The sequence below is a fragment of the Balaenoptera acutorostrata genome, chromosome 6 (assembly GCF_949987535.1).
Source record: "Balaenoptera acutorostrata chromosome 6, mBalAcu1.1, whole genome shotgun sequence".
Classification (NCBI taxonomy): domain Eukaryota; kingdom Metazoa; phylum Chordata; class Mammalia; order Artiodactyla; family Balaenopteridae; genus Balaenoptera; species Balaenoptera acutorostrata.
In genome coordinates, this window is record NC_080069.1 from 56,016,012 (window position 1) to 56,038,187 (window position 22,176).

Genomic DNA, 22,176 nt, shown 5'->3' on the forward strand with positions numbered 1-22,176 from the left:
ATTGGATATAACATACTTAGGGGTGGAGAACAGGAGAAAAAGCATTCCCAAGAATGTCTACTGTGCCACCCCCTTGGAGAGCAGCACAAGTGAGCATCTGCTGTTGATACTTGTGTGACTCCAACGTCCTGGAGACTGGCCATCCTCAGGAATCTGTATTAATTGTGGTGATGGCTTCTTCTGTGTGGCTTTTCCTCATAATTCATGGGACCGTAAAATGAGCCAATGTATTTTGGAAACTATTGATCCTTCTTGTGAAATGTAATTAATCCCGTAGGCTTTCTGGCATATGGATTATTAGGATACATGGGTTGAAGCAATAGAAACTGATTCTCATGAAATTGAAGAGAAGGTAGAAAAGGGAGCAGGAGAGGGAGAGAGAATGTGGGGGTATTGAGGGATTGAAGGCAAGGCTGAGAAACCAAGCCTTGGAAAGGGCAGGAGCAGAGAGCATCTGAGAAACCAGCAGCAGGAACAGACATTCTCTTCAAAAGACTTCCATCTCAGAAACTAGCTTTGGGATGGTTTGACTTCCACCAATTTCACGTTCTCAAGAGAGAATCTTAATGTCCTAGCTTGACCAACGCTTGGTCATTTATTTTGATTGCTAATTCTACCAGGACTGCAGGCAGTGAGGGAGAAGTAGCTGAATTGGTGGTCTTAGCTTTGAGCTATCAGATCACCTCAGTTAGCACTCACATTCTCTCCTCTTTCTGGTTCTCTTTCATTCAGTCTTCAAGGAAGTTTTTTCCCATCACGTTCTTCGGCTCCATCGCCTGGATTGCAGTATTCTCTTACTTGATGGTCTGGTGGGCACATCAGGTAAGACCTTGAGAGTGACACACATCTGCCTGGCTTTTCTCTTGGTTGCTAAGTGGCTAACCAGTGTGTTTGCTTTCTGAAACTGTCACAACAGTATTGCATCTAACAAGTTACATATTCCAGGACTAAAGGAATTTATTCCACTTAACTTTCCCTCGTCTCCTGGCCTTTCCCTATAGTGTGGACTCAAATCGGCATAGCCCCAGACAGCCATGTGGAGGAAAGGCAAGTCTCACTGCTTCTTGCCCTCTGAAACCTGAGGCCAGGCCAACCCAGGCCTGGAGGAATGTCAGAGTTTTTCCTGGCTCAGCAGCACTTACTTTCTCTTGGGCAGCCACTCACCTCGTGTTCTCATCCAACTGGCTCTTAGGGAAAGAACTGGACACAAAATGGTCTCTTCCTTGAGCCTCCATTTACAAAAATGATGATGTATTTCCCTTTTACTACTTTTAATTCAGTACCGGTCATAATGCCCATCACCAGAATAAACTCTCAGGAATTGTTTGTTGCAACACATGAATGGAAAAATGAGATGCAAAGGTCTTACATTCTCAAAGATAGTAATGGTTACCATTATTGATTGAATGTGTACTACATGCCAGATAATTCACACCCCTTTGTCCTTGTACATGGGTATAATTTCTATGAGGGAGATACTATTATTATCCACAGTTTACAGATAAAGAGTTAAGCTTAGAGCTAATTTTTAAAAAAATGCCCAGGATGATTTAGGTAGTAAAAAGCAGGACTGAGATTCTAACCCAGGACTCTGCAGCTCCAAAACTCATGCTTTTAATCTCTATTATAAACTACATCAATTCCAACTGCCCACTTGTATTCTTTGTCTAATATACCCTTAAAATTATTATACTTCTTAACAGAAATAAAATACAGCAATTTGAAATAAGGAAATATACACCAAGGACATATGTGGATAGAGTTCTCAACAAATGCTGCTGGAATAATTGGATTTCTATATGCCAAAATAAATGAACTTAGACATTTACCACCTGCGATACTCAAAAATTAACTCAAAATGCACGATAGTTCTAAACGTAAGAGCTAAAAACATCTAGAAGAAAACAGAAAATCCACATAACCATGGGATAGGCAAAGAGTTCTATGATATAACACCAAACCATGATCCATAAAAAAAAAAATTGTTTAACTAAATGTCATCAAAAGTAAAACTTCTGCTCTTCAAAAAACCTCATTTAAAAAATGAAAAGACAGGGAATTCCCTGCCTGTCCAGTGGTTAGAACTCTGCACTCTCACTGCCGAGGGCCCAGGTTCAGTCCCTGGTTGGGGAACTGAGATCCCATAAGCCACGTGGCACGGCCAAAAAAAACCGAAAAAATTGGAAAGGCAAACCACAGACTGAGGGAAAATATTTGCAAATCATATTTCTCTGATAAAGCACTTGTATCCAGGATATATAAAAAGCTCTTAAAGCTCAATAATAGAAAGGCAAGCGTCTACAGGCATCTTAAGGTTTAAGATGGATAAAAGATTTGAGTAGCTATTTCACCAAGAAAGGTATGCAAATGGCTAATAAGCACAAGAAAAGATATTCAGCATCATTATTCATTAGAGAATGCAAATTAAAACCACAGTGAGATACCACTTCACACTCACTTGGATGGATATAATCAAAAAGACAGAAAATAACAAGTGTTAGAGAGGGTGTATAGAAATTGGAACCCTGATATATTTCTGGTAAGAATGTAAAACAGTGCAGCCACTTTGTAGACAGCTTGGCAGTTCCACAAAATGTTAAGCATAGAGTTACCATATGATCCAGTGATTCCACTGTCTATATACCCAAGAGAAATGAAAACATCTGCACAATTTATACACAAATGTTCACAGCAGCATCATTCATAATGGCCAAAAAGTAGGAACAATCCAGGTGTCCATCAACTTGTGTGGGTAAATAAAATGTGGTGTATCCACACAATGGAATATTATTCTACAATAAAAATGAATGAAATACTGATACATGCTACAGTGTGAATGAACCTCTAAAATATTATGCTAAGTGAAAACAGCCAGTCACAAGACATCACATGTTGTATGGTTCCATTTATATGAAATGTGAATAACAGGCAAATCTATAGAGGCAGAAAGTAGGTAACAGTTACCTAGGGTTGAGGAGGTTGGAGGGCAATGGGAAGTGACTGCTAACGGGTATGGAGTTTCTTCTTGGAATGACGAAAAATTGAACTTAAATTCTGGTGATAGTTGCACAACTCTATAAATATACTAAAAAACCACTGAATCATATACTTTAAATGGGTGACTTTTAGGGTATGTGAATTATATCTCAATAAAGTTGTTTAAAAATAAACATAAGATACCACTTCACAACCATTAGGATGACTACAACCAAAAAGACAGACAATACCGTTTGTTGATGAGGATGTGGAGAAACAGGACTGCATATATTTGTCAAAGCTCACAGAACAGTATGCTTTTTTTAAAGGGTGAATTTTACTGTATGGAAATTACACCTTAATTTTTTCAGAAAGAAGATATGGCATCACTAACAAAATCCACTGGAAATGTTGGCTGATAAACTAAGCATTATTCCTACAAGATATTTTATATTATTCCTATCACAGTTATTTTACTGACATTTGACCTCAGGTTACTCTTCCTTAATATTTCCAAAAATCTTCGGCCCCCTGAAGAAGTTCTGTTTGCCCCAAAGTCATTATTTTCTACATTTGTTGAAAGACGTTTGCTACTGATACCCAGCAGAAATCATTGCAGAAGGTAAGCTGCTTCTCAGTCTCCAGATTTCCAGGCTAAAAGGAGTGTTTGCCATTTATAGATATATAATGGCCTTTCCTAATAATCATTTTTATTCTTCCATGTACTGATAAAGGAAAAGAAGTTATTTTTTTCACTTATTGGAATATATTGTTTTCTAGATATTTCTCTTTAGTCATCCTAGGAAACATCATCCTACAGGCTTCCATCTCTTTCTTTACTTTTTAATGATTATCTTAATTCCACAATCCTGTTTCCTTTTCATTCTCTTGTAGAAAAGTATAAACACAATGCCTGGAACAATAATAATTACTAAAAAAAAAAGCCCAGAAATATAAAGTGCATAAAGTGCATAAATATAAAGTGCATATTCGCCTTACTAGCGAATAATGAATGAGAAGTTTCTCGTTCTTTTCTCCAAAGAAATGCTTTTCTCTTTCAAAATATCCAGACAGCTGATCAAAATAGCAGATTCTGTTCTAAGTCTGTAGCTCTAATTCTATCATTTGTACTTTTAAACTGTAAAAGCTATAAAGATAACAAGTGCACCATTTAGTGCTCAACTATTCTGTTATCCACAGTTTTACCAATAATAAATGCTATTTAATACAATTATTTGGCTACTGTTTAGCCAAAAATAAATGCCCTTCACATAAAACACTTTGTGCATACTTTCCTTTAGTTTGGGGAGTTTTTTGTTTTTGTTTTTACATCTTGAATCTTCATCTTAGTAAATTTCATGGGTGATGAAAACCTGTGATTAAAATCTATCCCACATCTAGTTAATTAGATGTTAATTCTCAGTTAATGCTAAGAGTCAGATACAACCTCATGTCTCATTTAGCCAATATGACATTTTGCAGATCCTCACTAAACCACAGCAAGGAACTGGATCATGGAATATTGGAGCAGCAATGGATACGGATTCTGAGCGGCCTCATTATTTATTTCTATTAGAAAACAAAGGAATTCCCCCAAGAGTCTACTGAGGTCCTTTCTAGCTGTAAACTCCTCTGATGCTACCTGACTTGATCAGAGTGCTGTCCCATCCATGCCCCCATCACCTTGCCTCTGACTCGCCAAAAGCCCACTTCAGTGAAATAGACTCAAAATGAGCTTCTGAAAACTAGTTCTCCTTCAGTGAAGGTGTTTCTAGAGCCACCCAGAGTCATCAGGCTTTTGATGTACAGTGAAAATTCATCATGATTCATGTGATTTCCCACATTGTAAACTGACCCTGCTAAACCAGCTTCTGTCCCTGCTGCCGGAACCCTGAGGGTAGCACTCTGATATGTTGGAGAGGGAGAGGAGTAGTGTCTGAGTTATCACAGCTGATATTTATTGAACATTTTCTTTATGCCTGACACTAGTTGCTATTTGCTTTATATGCATCATCACATGTAATCATCCCAACAACTCTGAGGGTAGATATTATTATCCCCATTTTACACATGAGAAAAACTGAGACTCAGGGAAGTTGGCCACTGTGCCCAAGGAGTGGCAGGCTAGGATTTGCACCCAGGGCTTTTTGTACCTCATGCCAGCACTCTTAACCACACTACCATTAACACCTCTCTTCAATTTCTGCATTTTTCTGTCAATAGTGGCATTCAAACTCCAGATACAAATTTTTTTTAAATAGTCACTGCTTTAAAACTCCCTCTAAGATTTTAAATTACTAAGAACGTATTAGATAGTTTGGAACTTACTGAGGGCGACAATCATTTAGTCAGCATCTTCACAGTCTTTGAAAATGTTTCACTCCATGGACTTCCCTGGTGGCGCAGTGGTTAAGAATCCTCCTGCCAATGCAGGGGACACGGGATCGAGCACTGTTCCAGGAAGATCCCACATGCCGTGGAGCAACTAAGCCCGTGAGCCACAACTACTGAGCCCGCAAGCTACAACTCCTGAAGCCCGCGCTCCTAGAGCCCATGCTCTGCAACAAAGAGAAGCCACCGCAACGAGAAGCCCGCACACTGCAACGAAGGGTAGCCCCCGCTCGCCACAACTAGAGAAAGCCCGTGTGCAGCACCAAAGACCCAATGCAGCCATAAATAAATTTGTAAAAAGAAAATGTTTCACTCCAAATCTAACAAAAAACGTCATCAGGGAGAATATTTTGCTCAAATAGGGCACTTTTGTACAAAAGTCTTGTTTAACGCTAGGAGAGCCAGTGAAAATCATGCTAGTAAAATCATCTAAGTATGCAGATTGATTTGTTTATTCAGCAAATAGGTATTGAGAGCCTACTATGTACCAGGCTATGTTCTGCTTATTAGGGAGACCATAGTGATTAAGGCCATGACCCTGCTCACGTAGGTGTCACTTTCTAATGGGGAGCAGTGAATCTGTGCACCACGAGGATAGGCAAACTAGTTCAGCTCACCAGGCTCTAGAGCAGGCAAGACCATCAAAATAAATATAGCTCCCTACTATGTTTTTAAGCTAGTGGGAACCAGGCTATTCCTATAAATCAAAACAGATTTAGAAATAGGTTTATTCTAGAAATAGACCCAGAGACATAGAAAACAAACTTATGGTTACCAAAGGGGAAATGGGGGGAGGGATAAATTAGGAGTTTGGAATTAACATAAACACACTACTATATATAAAATAGATAACCAACAAAGACCTACTGTATAGCACACGGAACTATACTCAATATTTTGTAATAACCTATAAGGGAAAAGAATCTGAAATATATATAACTGTACACTTGAAACTAACTTTGCTGTACACCTGAAACTAACACGGCATTGTAAATCAACTATATTTCAATTTTTTAAAAAAGAAATAAGTTTATTCTATTCCCCCAAAACCTTTATTCTTACCTGCTACTTTGGCCCTTTACATTTTCTCAAAAAATGCTGGACGTCATCAGGTAGGAAACCAAACTGAAAGAATTGTCGTAAAGGTTTTCAGAACTGCAGTTCACCAACTCCAGAAAATACATAAAGTTTTTAAAAGAAAGACAACAAGAAGACAAACACGTTGCTCAGGAGACTGGAGGAGCATAACATTGAAGGCTAGACCAACTGTCCAAAAGAGAAGTCATCAGTCTTAAAAGGCAAAGACCAAAAGAATATAATAAATGTCCCCCTGTCACTTTTCAATGATGACATACATCATTGTCAAGCCCATTTACAAAGGGTTTTTCCATAAATTACAATTTAGTCCTCACAACCACCTTATAAGGTAAGTATTATCGTACCCACTTTATGGATCAGAAAACGAGGATAAAAATATAAGTAACACAGCTGTGTGTTATATATGAAAGCTGTTAAGGGACTCAGTCCTAAGAGTTCTCATCACAAGGAAAAAGAATTTTTTTCTATTTCTTTAATTGTATATCTATCTGAGATGATGGATGTTCATTAAACTTGTATGATAATCATTTCATGATGTATGTGAGTCAAATCATTATGCTCTATACCTTAAACTTATGCAGTGCTGTATGTCAATTATATCTCAATAAAACTGGAGGGAAAAAAAAAAGAAAGAAAGTGAGGATCAAAGATATTGCCCAATTGGTCCAGTTAGCAATAGGTCAAGTACTTAATGCCAGAGCCAGACCTTAGCCCAAGGTCCTCTGATTCCCTGTTGCTTTCTCCATGGCTGCCTTGCTGATTTACAGTCCTGTGTTACAAAACCCAAAAACACCCAAAATCAAGTTTTCTGTGAAAATGGTAGAGTCTAAAAGTGTTTAAGAGTGGGTTATAGACACTAGGAAATGTTAAGGAAAAATGGGGACACTGGGTGTCAATTCTTCATCTTTAACGATAAATCCAGGGGCAAATCTGCTACAGGATTTGGTGCCATTGTCAGGCACTGGCCCCTGTAGCCAATAACCAATTGGCATTTATAACTCTGATCTTCTGCTTCCCCTGCCTGGTCTTAATAAGAACCATATAGAGGCTGCACTCTAGTCTTCTGTAGCTCTTTTTTGAGATAATCTGTTTGATCCTCATGTAAACATTCCTGATCCCTTGGGTCTGAATATCATTAAATATAAAATCCTTTCTGTCAATGATTGTGCCTTATTCCTTGTTATCATCTTGATACTCAGCACAGCACAGAGTAAGAACTCATTAAAAGGGAGTTGCATTCAAATGTTAGTGGTTTTGATGGTTTTGTGACTTCAAACAGTCATATGTTTGTCCCTGTGGTTGCTTTTAGGTTGGAGAGACAATTGGCATTAGTGAAGAGATTATGGGTCTGACCATCTTGGCTGCTGGGACCTCCATCCCTGATCTGATCACCAGTGTCATAGTGGCCCGGAAGGGGCTCGGGGACATGGCTGTGTCCAGCTCTGTTGGAAGCAACATCTTTGACATCACTGTAGGGTGAGTAGAGCTAGTTATATAAAGGTGCACATCATCTCCACCACTGTCTTTGTCTTCTTAGAAGCTGTAAAGACGTGACCAGGATCTCAGAGCCCAAAACCAACCGATACCAATAGAAAGTAAAGACTGGTAGTACCATTCAATTTCACCAACTCCAATTTTCATTTTCAGAGAACTTCATGAAGAATAAGTTATCCGTAGACAGGCAGAAACACATAACTTGCTTACAGAGTGGGTGTTGTAGGAAATACTTTAAGAGAATTTCACCTATAAAATGGCATTGGCTATATGTCATGAATATTCAACATTTATATGTGACTGAGATGCTTTGGTGGTTTCACTGTATTTTTTTCCATGTTCTAATTCTAATTAAAGTCCCCACCAGCCTCAGATGAGATTTGGATTGGAAAGCAGACTGAAACAAACATAGGCCCAGAAAAAATATCCCATCTCCTTCCTTGGAAAATGCTGGCAGGTTTGGCATTATCATTTCTTTATCTGTGCTGGTGAAGATACTCTAGGTTTTTTGAAAGTCAGAAGATGAGATCTGTTCTTACAGTTAAGCAAAATGAAGTTCTCAATATGAATAATCTCAAGTGGATCTGATTGGAGAGGGATGCTGTCATCTCTGTCATTTCATTTAATGTGTCCAAGTAAAAGTAGTCTGATAAATAACCTTGAAGGACAGCCCCTTGAGAAAGTAAGACATGGGATATTATCCTTATGTTCCCGGAAGAACTGAGCTCTTGCATTTGAGTTTGGAAGACCACTAAAACGGATCTACTTTCTCATTGAACATCTTGAATATTGTTCTCTTTTATCCTTTCCACTACCTAATATATATAATAATTTTTTCATTCAGTATCTACCACATGCACTGTACATACATTTTTATCTATTTAAGCCACACGATGATCCTATGATGTATGTATTTTCATCCCCATTTTTCAGATAAGGAAACCGAAGGGCACAGAATTCACACAACTAGTAATGAGATAGCTGGGATTTGAACAGAGTCTGTGCTCTCAACTCCAGCACTACGTGTGCATAAAACCCTGCTCTGAGCTTCCACTGTCTGAACCACCTTTGAGTTCCAAAGATGCCCTCTCCTACCATTCTTTCTTCCTTTGCTGGCACCTCTCCCTCAGGAGCCCTCCCTGCTTGTCTGTCTGGAAAACTCCAATTTACCCTTCCAGTGTCAACTCAAATCCTGGTTTTTCTGATTCCCTTAAGTCTTGCCTGGGGGCTTGTGCTCCTGAATACTTTCTGTATATCTGTATCTCACACTCTTGTCATGGTCCTGTCTATCAGTCTGCCTGCTAGACTGTGAACTCCCCAAGAACAAGAACTCCCCAAAGCCTAATACAATGCTTAATGCATGGCAGTGGTTTGGCAGATGTTTGTAGAATGAATGGATGAATGGATGGGTGGATGGATGAATGAATGAACGAGTGAATGAGTGAGTGAATGCCTGAAAAGGTGTATTTTAAAGGAAGGACATCCCTAGTATAAACAGTGTTTCTCAGTTCCACTGCCCACACATTTAGAGTAGTTTTCTTGGTCAGTATCTTGTATAAACAGAAAGAAAATATTCTGTAGCACAAAAAGAGAAAATCCTACATATTGGGAAAAATTACAAGTGTTCTATGAGACAAATTTGTCGTGTTTTTGAAAAATATTATAGTGAATTGCAAGATGCTTTTTGTTCATTGTTCTTAAATTTTATATATCTTGTAACTTAAATGAAACTTAAATGAAAGTTTAAAGAAAATCACCCCTAATCCTACTACCCCAAAACATTTAACTTTTGTGTGTTTTTCTCCTAATATTTCAGAAAGTTTTCTTAGTGAATAATCAGTTTTGCCCTGTTGGAGGGCTTTTATTTTTCCATTTTAAAGCCATTTATGCATAGCAAAGAGTAGGCATCTATTAGTAAATGAGTAAATCAACCATTTTTCTAAGTTTCTTCATAGCTCTCATAATTAACATTCTATGGCTTCAAAATATTCCATCCTGTTGCTTTCGGTTTAGCCTTTACCCTTTAGTAGGACCTTTGTATTTTTTTCAATTTTCTGATATCATGGGTGTTTTATGAACACCTTTATGCAGAAACATCTCCTCTTTTAATTATTTTATTAGGATAAATTTCTTCAAGAAATATTGATGTATTGAAGATTATAAACATTTCAGTGGCTATTGATGTAGTATATTTTTCCAAAAAGTCTTTCCCAAGAGTTTATACCAAGTTATAAAGTCATTAGCAATATATTGAGTGTAACAGTTTCTTCATAGTCTTGCTAGCATTTTCTTCTTGTTTGTACTTACTTCTTGTCATACATACTCAAGGTAAAGGATTTAAAAAATACATATAAAGCATAAATATATATAAAGCATAATACAGACCAACATATAAGCATATATAAAACATAAATACAAATCAACACCAATCTTTTTAAATTTATTATTGAAGTTAGATTGCTATGTTTATGTTTATCCTTTTTAAATATAGAATCATATCATGAACATTTACCTGTATCATTATAAGTTTATGATTTTTAATAGCTATATAAAATTAGTTTGACTTATAGTTTGCTATTTAACTAGTTGCCTATCATTAGAGATTAAGTTGTCCCTGATTTTTCACTACTCAAAATAACACTGAAATGATCACCTTTCTGAATAAAATTGCATCTGCATTTCAAATTATTCCTTGTGCTTAATCCCTGACAATAGAATTGATTGGTCAAAAGTATTAAAAATGTCATATTTCCCCCAAAGGTTTTTTATCTATTTGTAGTGCTGTCAACCACAACTTCACCAGAATTGGATGTGTGTGTGTGTGTGTGTGATTGCTATTCTCTGTCTCCATTTTAAAAAAATAATTTGGTCATTTTCACCACAGATTTCTATACCTTTTCTCCATTTATCATCTCCTCCTGTCATCCTGTACAGATCCTCCAATTCACCTCTTTAGGGCTAAGAGTAACACTTTAACCTCAACTAGGAAGGAAACCAAAAAAATTATTTCAAATCAAATTCAGAAATCACCTGCAGCAGCCATGTCTTTGATCTTATTCAGCCATAGAATAAATTCTCTCTGTTCTCCCTAATTCGACTGGGAAATAGACCAAGGTTTTTGTTTGTTTGTTTGTTTGACATTTATTTATTTATTTATGGCTGTGTTGGGTCTTCGTTTCTGTGCGAGGGCTTTCTCTAGTTGCGGCGAGCGGGGGCCACTCTTCATCGCGGTGCGCGGGCCTCTCACTATCGCGGCCTCTCCTGTTGCGGAGCACAGGCTCCAGACGCGCAGGCTCAGTAGTTGTGGCTCACGGGCCCAGTTGCTCTGCGGCACGTGGGATCTTCCCAGACCAGGGCTCGAACCCGTGTCCCCTGCATTGGCAGGCAGATTCTCAACCACTGCACCACCAGGGAAGCCCTAGACCAAGGTTTTTAAAGTTCACCTGACTTCCTTGTAAATATGATTTCCTGCATGAGCCAGGCCTGAGTCCTGGTGAACCTAACAGGACACTCGTCTCCAATCACAGACTCCGAGAAGCTAATGCTCCGTCGCGTGGCTGACTGCGCCCCCTTCTTCCCTGCCTCTCTCCCCCCACAGGCTCCCGCTGCCCTGGCTCCTGTACACCGTCGCTCACAGGTTCCAACCCGTGGCCGTCAGCAGCAACGGCCTCTTCTGCGCCATCGTCCTCCTCTTCATCATGCTGCTCTTCGTCATCCTCTCCATCGCCCTCTGCAAATGGAGGATGAACAAAGTGCTGGGCTTCACCATGTTCGGCCTCTACTTTGGGTTCCTCGTGGTCAGCGTCCTCCTGGAAGACAGAATCCTCATGTGCCCCGTCTCCATCTAGCAGGAAAAGCCATATCTTAGGCCAACAGCATGGACTGTCCCCCACCCCCCAACTCAGGGTTGTAGGCTCCTTGACCTCCGCTGGCACACAGCCCTGGGCATTTCAAGTGTTCCTCCTTGGTGGCTTTGACAGGGGATGGCTTCGCGCTGGGCCCACTCAATTCTTGGGCTGCTCCCACCCTTGCCTCCTGCACTGGCTCCATGCAAGAGACAAAGAGATCCCAGCATTTGGGGCTTCTCTGCCTGCAACGCTGACAGGTACTCCTCGCTGGCCGTTGTCATGATGCAAAGAATGACAGAGGTGATATATATACATATAAAATATATACATTATGTATAGATGCACACGCACACACCCCTGCCTGGTCCTGTATTATACCTCTCCTTCCACACCTATAGAGTAGTACATACCTGTATACAAATACAAAGAAAGAAAAATTATAAATATATATATATATATAATCATATATATATATAAATACAACTGCATCTTTTCAGGGATAGCTCTAGTATATTTCTAGTACCTATTTGAAGAGGGGCATCAACCTTCAGTCTGAGCTTCACCTCTTAAGTGCAAGAGGTGAGCTAAGAGAATCATTGCTGTGACCTTCAGCCTACCTTGGACATACTGGGATTCTGCCCGGTACGGTGGATATTTTAGGAAAGTAGGTTGCACGAGGGAGGGCTGGGTGGAGAGGGCCTGTAGGGGCCCTGAAATGAGCCCTCCAAAATATTCCCACAAGCCAAACCGGGAAGACCATCTCTCCATCCCAACTGGGGTACACTCTCTGAAACCCACAGAGTTACTGGGACATTCAGAGGTAAAACCCAGGCTGGGTGGATACTGGTTTGGGGCAAGGGGGAGGTGACCAGGGTTGGGTGGGGGGGTGGTTATATATTGCCCCAGCATGCAAGTAGAAAATATGATTGCAAAGCAAATTAGTGCTCTTCTAGGACAGCAAGACTATATAAACTGAACCTATACTGTTCCAATGCATGTCCCATTATCATCAAAAGAAGGGGGGCAAGTTTAGTTGTGATTGTCATTCAGACGTTATTTTGATGCTAAGGGCATCAAAATGCCTGCCAAGAGAGCCTGGATATGTACTAAGAAATACCATGCAGTAGAGGCGCTCAGTGGGACTTGCCCCCTAAGGACGTGGTTCTTTAATGCATCTTCCAGTGTGGTCATAAAGGCCTTCAGTGGCTGAAGAAAGAAATCATTGTTCCTCCAACCAATAGAACTAGATTGACTCTGATCAATACTGCTTGGATTAAGGCAGCTTCAAGATGTTTGGAAAGGCGTTTGTTAACTAGGAAGGTTTCTGAGACCTGTGTCTAGTGGTGCCAGGACCAGGATTTGGTTAAAACCCATGCACCATGGGTGTCTCCCCTGCCATCAGGACCCCATTTGGGACTCTTCCTAGCTCACAGAGTACACTGCAGACTACACTCAACCGCTTCTTTACACTGGCTTCAAGCCAGTCACGTCAAGGATCTGATTTTCAGAGCATTCAAGGGACATCTTCATTTCATTCATTCAGTGCCCCCAAGTTCTATTTGACATTTTGTATATGTCAAAAGAAAATAAAACCAACAGAGAAAAAAAGATTAGGTGGACTAACTTACTGAAAAACATGCAGAGTTTTTCATTTCCCCAAATCATGCTTCCTTATAATCAGTTGCAAGAGTAAATAGAGGATGGCGCATTATTCTGTAGCCATCCTGCATCTAAGTTGGCACACACCATGGCTTCTCTCCAGTCTGTTGTGTCACTGATGCTGCTACGATTTTGCGGTGAGCACGTCCCTCCTAACACAGGGAGACAGGATGCAGAACTCACAACTGAATAAAGATAAAGATCAAGCTCAGCATTCCTTCCACAAAACCTCAGCCCACTCCACAGAGCATGGCAGTCACAGGCAGTGCCCATCATTGCTCTTCTGAGTGGAGGCCCAATGGGAAAGCAAGAAGCCAAGAAGGCTGCCACCCAGGAGGCCAGCTTCCCAGTCTCTCCAACTTTGCAAAGTCGGGTGTTCAGTTGTGGGAGAGAGACCCACGTCTCCTCCATCAAGGGCAGGATTTTGTGTTGAAGCAAGAATTCGTGTTAGTTCCTCTGAGTGAAAGAAAAGGAGTAAGTGAACATTGAGTTAAAAACTCTGATGGTTTTCCCTGTGCATTACTTGCAGGGGAGCAGAGTTGTTTATTGCATGAATGTGTATGATGGACTGGTTTGTTGTGTGAAAGAAGGTTTGAGTAGGTGACTCTGACTCGGTTGCAGATTGACTATATGAAACCAGAAAGGAGGAGGGAGGTCCAGTGCAACCCTGTTCTTATTCCAGCCCTTCCCCACACTCGCCCTGCCTCCTCACTCTTTTCCGATCATTCCCAGCTCACGGTGAAGACTCATCCAAGCAGCCACAGAGCGTTTGACTTGCCTGGGAGCTCCCTTCCTAGGGAGTGTTGTCAGTCATGAAAAGTTGCATTTGAGAAGATGCTATTTCTGAGCCCAGTTCCCACCTCAAGGGAGTGCAGTGTTGGCTCACTGGCCAGTATGCAGGCACCTCCCTGCCCCTGCTTGCCCCCTATAAGTTGTCTGTGAGGTTATGTGTTGGGCTTGGGTGAACCCAGAGAGAAGTGTATAGGATGCAACAGTGGATCTTTAAAAGCATTCAAAGCATTAACATAATTAAAAGAAAGAACTTTCCACAACATGGTTTTCTGAGTAGATCATCTCTAGTGCCTGTGTAAATACATATATAAATATATATCTTCATACCAAATCTATATATACACACACAATACCACTTACATCATCACCCTCTGACCCAATTACATCCAGGATTCAAAAGCAGGGAGCACCAAAGTTTGCCTTAGTGAAGGGAAAGGAAAAACATGCACACCAACAACCAAAGGGAACATTTCCTCCTGATCTCATATGGTTTGTTTTGTGCACAAGTACATACAAACATACACACATGAACCCTCCCTGTATATTTAAATGGCCAGCCATATCCCTAATGGTGATGTAGAGGCAAAGAATGCACAATAGAAAAGTACAGGGGAAAAAAATTTAGACTACAGATACTCTCTTTGTTTCTCTGGAACAGGGTAAAAATATCAAAAATTCAAGAGCCAACCTCTTACTGTTCAATCTAAAATAAATGAGCTGTACGCAAATGGTTCCCTTTACCTGCAGCAAACCAAGCAGGTCTTAACTTGCTGTCACCTCCCCTGTCACCCTAGGCAGCCTCAGGACAGGAGAACGACTTGGTTCATGTCAAGAATACCCAAATAGACCCTTCTCAATTGCCTCTGGAAATGCCCACGCTGAGTTCAGCTGCCCTCTGAACCTGCCTAGACCCTCAAGAACTGAAGCTGGAGACGAGAAGGTTTGCACGCAGTTTCCCGGGCCTAAGCTGAGCCAGGCGGCGGCAGGTCAGGAAAACACAGTAACGTACACGGACTAAGGGGGAGGGTTGCTTATCAGTTTGGCTGATGCAGCAGAACTTCCTAAAGCCTTGCCCAGAAGATTATAAAAAGAGGCAGGGACTGTTTCATATTTGGGAAAAATGCTTTGTAAGGCTTCTCACAGGTGTCAGCTGACAGGGGCCATTATAATTTATTTTCTAGGGAAGACGTGAATCAGGTGTTTGGAGGCCTTTCAGCAAAACACAGCTGCTTTGCTGATGAGACATTTGATGATATTAATGTACATCAGTGCTGGGCAGGGAGAGAGTTGGCAAACTCCCCACCATTGCTCATAGCTCTTAAACTCCTCTGTGACAAGGCTGAGCTATCAAGGGAAGCCCTCCACCCAAGACCACCTTAACAGAAAGCTGACCAGGGAAGTGACAGCAGATAGATAGAGCTGCTGGCCAGATAGACAGCTGGAAAAGATGGGACTAATGTTAACTGCTCTGCTGAAATTGCTGGGTTGGAATATCTGACATGGGTCTGAATCCAGGCATGTCAGAAAACTGCAATATGCTTTCTTCCCTACATCTACCAACACACGCACATGCATGCACACACACACACACACACAAGATTATGAGCATGCCATGCTTCCTTGCACCTGGACAGATTGCTACTCCAATCATTAAGTGGCTAGTAGTAATTAATTGGATTGTTACAGCTCTGTTCCAGAAGAAATAAAGGGAAACTGTTCTCAGGGTGATTTCTGGAAAAATCAACTGTCTCCTGAAAGCTTGTTATAGAAGCTGATGCTCATTCTTGCTAAGCCAGATCTCACATAACCACCTGGCTTAATATTTTTAAAGACACATGCTCAACTCCTGTACCTCCCTCAGCAAGACTGTCTTCAATTAGTAGGTGAGGGCTTGTCGTGAAGAGAAAGTTAGTGAAAAAATAAAGAATAAGGAAAAGGAAGAAAGGGGAAATTAACTTACTTTTACCAGGATTCCCAAGAAAGCAAATATCACATTGATATATAACCCTATGTCGTTTTAAATAATTGCAAATTTCAGGCTTTTTTACCCAATTACAAAAGCCTATATAGAGTCCCAGATAAAAATATGTTCCCCTCTCAAGAAGACATTGGGAAGAAAGGTAAGGGCCTCCACTCCACTATCTATTTAAGGTTAGCTCCTTGCCTCTCTAGCTTTGTGTTTCATTTTTTAATCTCACAGCTTCCTATTCATTGAAATGTCTAGCAAACAAGAAACGCAAGAAAGGCACACTCAGAGCCAGCTGAACTCCAGTACTTTTCATGAGATTACGCTCTTTTTTTTCACTTTACTGGGAGCTTTGAAAAGGCACAGGCAGGACTTCCCTGGTGGTGCCGTGATTAAGACTCTGCACTCCCAATGCAGGGGACCTGGGTTCGATCCCTCGTCAGGGAACTAGATCCCACATGCACGCTGCAACTAAAAGTTCACAGGCCACAACTAAGGGCCCTGCCTGCCACAACCGAGACCTGGTACAACCAGATAAATATCTTTTTTTAAAAAAGGCACGGACTGCAGCACAGAAATCACCAAGAGCCTTTAGGTGTCTGTAGAAAACATGGGTGCACTCATGTTTGTTATAGAAGTCACACCTGCTTTCCACCTAGATGCCCCCCAGTGTGCTCACTGCCTTTCCCCACCTTCCTCACGCACAGGGCATCGGCCTTGCTCAGCACCACCTGATTTCCATCATGGTCTTTAGTGGCAGTTTTCTTTAAATGAAGTGAGAGAAAGCTACAAAGGGCCCAGGAATCCAGAAGTCAGCCAGTTTTTTAGAGAGAAAAAGGAGCCTCTAATTACGACTGGATAGACAACTCTGTTCAAATTAGCAAACAAATAGTGGGGACACTATGGAACACCAAATTATCTAAGCCAAAGCCCTTCCACTAAATGATTGGTTGGCAGACTGGAAAACCTTAAAGAATTTTTTTAAAAAACTGATAAAGACCTAAGTGTGAAAGAGTGCCATGGAATTGGCATTGAGTTTGCCAAAGGTTTAGTTCTGTTAAGAGTGCTTGTTCAACCTATCACCCTGATCCAAAAGACAGTCCCTTTGTAGGAAAGAAATCCTAGCATAGATGTTTCTGGTGTAACCCAGGTCCGTCAGCTATTAACGTTAACCATCCGTGTCAGAAAAGTCTTCCTCCAGATTCACCCCAGCCCCTCAAGGTGATGAATTCACCTTTTTTTTTTTTTTCTGTTTGGCAGAAAAGAATTGCATCTGGGCACTCTTCACTATTTACCCCTGACAGAGCTGGGAGTCACCACTATGTGACCCTTTATCTATTTGCATCAAATGTTATCTTCAGATTTTTATTTCTGAGTCTTTCTCTCTAACCCTCAATAATTTCTAAGTTTTTCTTTACTAAGTCTTTTAAAATGCTTTATGTTGCTCTGAAATCATGGAACCTTTTGACTAGTCATGGCACAAGTATAAGGTCTGAATAGGGTGGAATGACAGCCTCAGACCCAGTGTTTACCCCCTGCTTCTGCACTCCTCTGTGCCCCTTACCTTTTAGAAAGTCACACTTCATTGCTAATTCACATTAATCTTGTGTTCCCTGTGACTTCTGTATCTTTCTCCAAGACATTCAGGTGAAGCGAGTGCATTTCTCAGCTTGCCTGGTGCGTTTGGATGGATGTTCTCACCTACCACCATGAGCCCCTCTCCCTTGGGCCTGAGTCTCAGTTTGTTTCTTTCTAACCCCACTTCCAGTTTTCAAGTCTAGGTTGGGCCCAGTGCTTACTCCCCTTCCAGGTTCTCACCACCAGCCTCTCCCCTTTACTTGTACTTGGCAAGTCTAATGAGCCTTTTCTCCATCTCCGCATTAAGGTGAAGATAGAAAAATGCTAGCCCCGTGCCCCTAACAACTTACGTTTTGTGTAATTGACTACTTCTTGGGGGGTGGGGGGAGGGACTTCCTCCTAATTGATACTAAAATGCGAATAGAATTCACAACTACAAGAGAGTAGAGTCACAGAAATGCCTTAAAAGCACCAGCAGGCCTCGACTCAACACGTACTAACAGGCATTTATCCTCTGGTGAAAAGTCTGAACACTGATGCGGCATTGTCTTGAGGCCCTGGTGAGGTGAAGCTCACGGACTTCGTCTTTATGGTCATAATCCCACACCCAACAAGTACTCAGAATGGGGGAGACACCGCTGGAGATCATTCAGGAACTCTGGACCTGCACTTACCTGCACTGATTTACCAAAAAGAATCTATATTTTGGCTCTAAATAGGACATGGGGGAAATGGTTGGACCACCTCTCATCACCCAGTATTGCAGCGCATTTACTTCCTTGTGTGGTGGGTTGGCTGGGAATTGTAAGATTGTTGATTGGTGTCGTGGCCCAGGAAAATGGGGTACAGTTCACCAAAAGGCTGGAAATTTGCTCCTACATTCTCACTTATTGGGTTGCATATTCCTTTACAATGGATCTGGAAGTAACTAAGGCCTTGGGACTGACAGTTCTCGAAAAGCACTCAACTAACCAAAAGAGAATACTAATTTTTTAAATCGTGTCATCAAAAAAAGAGAAAAAAAGGAACAAATGAATTAAGTCTGAATCCCCAAATAAAATAATTTTAAGGATGAAATTACATGCAGGAATTAAGGGTAGAAAATCCTTTGCCATTTAATTAAACAAATCTCCAATTCTTCTCATCAGGCTAAAACTGAAGGACAATGGATGCCTTTTGGGTTTTTTAATTTTTTAATATTGCACTTTATAGTATCAATACTTCATAAGAGACAATTGTCTTAATTAAAGCCATAAAATACCAATAATACATATATTCAGGGCTTCTGAATATAGTCAATCGATAAGCAGTCCATGAGTCATTCCTGTTTTGTATTGTTTGTTGTAAATTAGAGTTTATCTGTTCTGTTTTTTAAGGTATACAATTATTGTTCTAGACAATCCTAATCTGATAAATTTTAGATGTGTACTTTAATAAAACTGAAAATCAAAGAAATTGTTCATTTCACAAAAGCATTCTTCACTTTCAAAATAGCTTGTTAAATAGCAAGTTCCTTTAAATAGCAAGTTCTGATACTAAGTGAAAGTACTTCCCTTTTTAAGTTATAGATATACTGTTTTTCAGGAATCCATTTGTTATGTAAAGCAATATAGAGAGTGAAATGGATAATTAGCAAATATGTACCTGGAAAATTTAAGGTTTATTTGAGTTTTTATGTAAATATAGGATGGGTCTAAGAAGTTCCCTTATAAAAATGGCAAACAGAGATATACAGTTTATCAATAATTTATTACGCCTAAATTATAAACCTTCCTTGGGAGGAAAGCATATAAAACAGGAGACTTCATAATGCATTGGATTTTTTTTTTCCTTTTCTGCTAAACTACATAATTTCTGGCCCAGTATCATAGACTGCTTACACGCATGTACATGTAATGTACATGCATGTTGATGTCCCCACAACTAAAAACTTTGTTTCACTTCATCACAATTTTTTTATATGATTTGAGTAAAAGCTAAAAGAATGACTAAAAGGCACTTAATAGCCTAGAAATATCTACCACCTGGATACCTAAATTATCTCTATAGAGTAAACATGTGTGTTAAATTGACCAACCCCATCAATTTTATGTTTAATTGGCCATTTGCCCTAAAGAAAGATTGTCTGGATCCAGAGCCAGTGATGTTTCTGTTGGGGGCTGTTTTGTGGTCTGAAGCATCTCTCCAAAGGGCAGAGACTCTCCATCTGGATGAGGGAACCTCGGTTGGGATATAATCCTGTTGAACCCTGCACACAAAGTTCATATTTGTGCCCTGCGTCTAGCCTGGATGTTTTTCTTCTGCTCCAGTTTGAAAAAACTCCAGAAGCAACAGCTTCCATCTCCAAGCAATCTGCAGTCTCAAAAGTGCCATCAAAGAGCAGCAAAAACTACCTTCCTGGTTTAATGAAGTGGCTGCTAGAGCTAAAGGAAAGATAAATTACACTTTCGTTCTTTGCACAGTGTTAAAACAGAGACCATGCTGTGAACACTGACCCCAACATAGGCATTGCCCTAGAACTCGTAAACTGTCTTTTGGACAGGTTACCTTACAAATATCAGAACGCCATTTTTGTAAAGGATCTTTTTAAGGATGGATGTCATCTCATGCTTCCTCTGTTTGCCTCCATTTTAAAGAAGCATTTTAACCTCTATATCCCTACAAGAATCCAGGTGATGCACTTCCAAGTTACTTTTGTCATTTCCCGTGTGTTTTGTTTACTGTGAGCAATTTTCGCTGGATGAGGAGATGTATGGAGATTTTGCGTCAGTTTATTCTCTGAATATGTCTGTACATAGATGGAAAGCTATATTTATTTGTACATAGTCTGTTTGGAGTAATGTGTTTCTGTCACACGGACTTCACTCTGATAAAAGGCGTTTCTTCACTGTGTTCATGTTACACTTTCCACACCTTTGTGCTTCTACTATTGGTAATCAACTCATAGAATATCTCACTTTATGTAACTAAGTCTCCTCGGTGTGAAAAGTAATAGTAATAAAACTATTGACTCAAAAGAAGTGTTGTTTTGCTCTTTCCTTGCCACCTCGGAGTCCCTGCCGCCATGGCTGAGGAAGGCATTGCTGCTGGAGGTGTAATGGACGTTAATCCTGCTCTGCAAGAGGTGCTGAAGACCGCCCTCATCCACGATGGCCTAGCACGTGGAATTCGGGAAGCTGCCAAAGCCCAGCTTTGTGTGCTTGCATCCAACTGTGATGAGCCTATATCTATGTCAAGTTGGTGGAAACCCTTTGTGCTGAGCACCAGATCAACCTGACTAAGGTTGATGACAACAAGAAACTGGGGGAGTGGGTAGGCCTCTGTAAAAACTGATGGCGAGGGAAAACCCCCTAAAGTGGCTGGTTGCAGTGTGGTGGTTAAGGACTGTGGCAAAGAGTCTCAGGCCAAGGATGTCATGGAGGAGTACTTCAAATGCAAGAAATGACCAAATTAAGACACTGGGCTCTTGTTCTTAAAAAAAAAAAAAAAAGGTGTTTTGGTTTTGGAATAATCCTTGCCTTCAGCTGATCGGGACCCTCAGGATCTCAAGAAATTGACAGACAGTTGTGGAAGTTTCACTGCAAGGACTCACAGGAACAGAGGGCAAGCAGTAGTTACTGTTAATTATAACCATTTACGGGGTGCTTACTAGCGTCATTTGAGCTTTCCAATGTCTGAGGGAACCTTGCGCGCTGAAAGGACTACTCTAACAATTGGCTTTTAATTAATTAAATATATTGAAAATTGTAAATTCAAAAGCCTAGTGTTCTCTAAGCCTTTAAATTCAATTTCGAAGTCTTGTATAAACCTATTACTTTCCGATAAAAATGAGAATTCAGAGTCAGTTTTTTCTTTGATTACACTCAATTAACTGATAACTTTAAAAGATTAAATTCTAACGAACCGGGGCTTCCCTGGTGGCGCAGTGGTTGAGAATCTGCCTGCCAATGCAGGGGACACGGGTTCGAGCCCTGGTCTGGGAAGATCCCACATGCCGCGGAGCAAATGGGCCCGTGAGCCACAATTACTGAGCCTGCGCATCTGGAGCCTGTGCTCCGCAACAAGAGAGGCCGCGACAGTGAGAGGCCCGCGCACCGCGATGAAGAGTGGCCCCCGCTTGCCACAACTAGAGAAAGCCCTCGCACAGAAACGAAGATCCAACACAGCCATAAATAAATAAATAAATAAATAAATAAATAAATAAATAAAATTAAAAAAAAAAAATTCTAACGAACCCGATTTACGAATTGAATTCCCTCAGGAACTTTTTAAATTTTACACCTTTAACATACCCGATTCTCTCAAACACTCCAAAACCCTGACAGACTTACAAACCTAAAAAACAAAATCTTCCTATGCACTTAAGCAATTCCT

The 22,176-nt window shown here is 40.6% G+C and overlaps 1 protein-coding gene and 1 pseudogene across 4 annotated transcripts in view; both read left to right on the forward strand.

The window, feature by feature from the left end:
• The window catches only part of SLC24A2 (solute carrier family 24 member 2), a 244,445-nt gene extending 231,737 nt beyond the window's left edge, over positions 1-12,708 (forward strand). For 3 of the 4 annotated variants that reach the window (XM_007176804.2, XM_057549325.1, XM_007176805.2), the window contains 3 exons: positions 733-822; positions 7,775-7,941; positions 11,558-12,708. In XM_007176804.2, coding sequence (XP_007176866.1) covers positions 733-822; positions 7,775-7,941; positions 11,558-11,807 — 507 coding nt within the window. In that variant the 3' untranslated portion in view covers positions 11,808-12,708. Of the gene's footprint in view, positions 1-732; positions 823-3,347; positions 3,406-7,774; positions 7,942-11,557 lie in introns of those variants that run through there. The other variant, XM_007176806.2, reaches the window with a different exon arrangement.
• A 4-nt stretch (positions 12,709-12,712) lies between these two features.
• Positions 12,713-21,247, forward strand: LOC103005251 (40S ribosomal protein S12-like; annotated as a pseudogene).
• Positions 21,248-22,176: the final 929 nt, after the last annotated feature.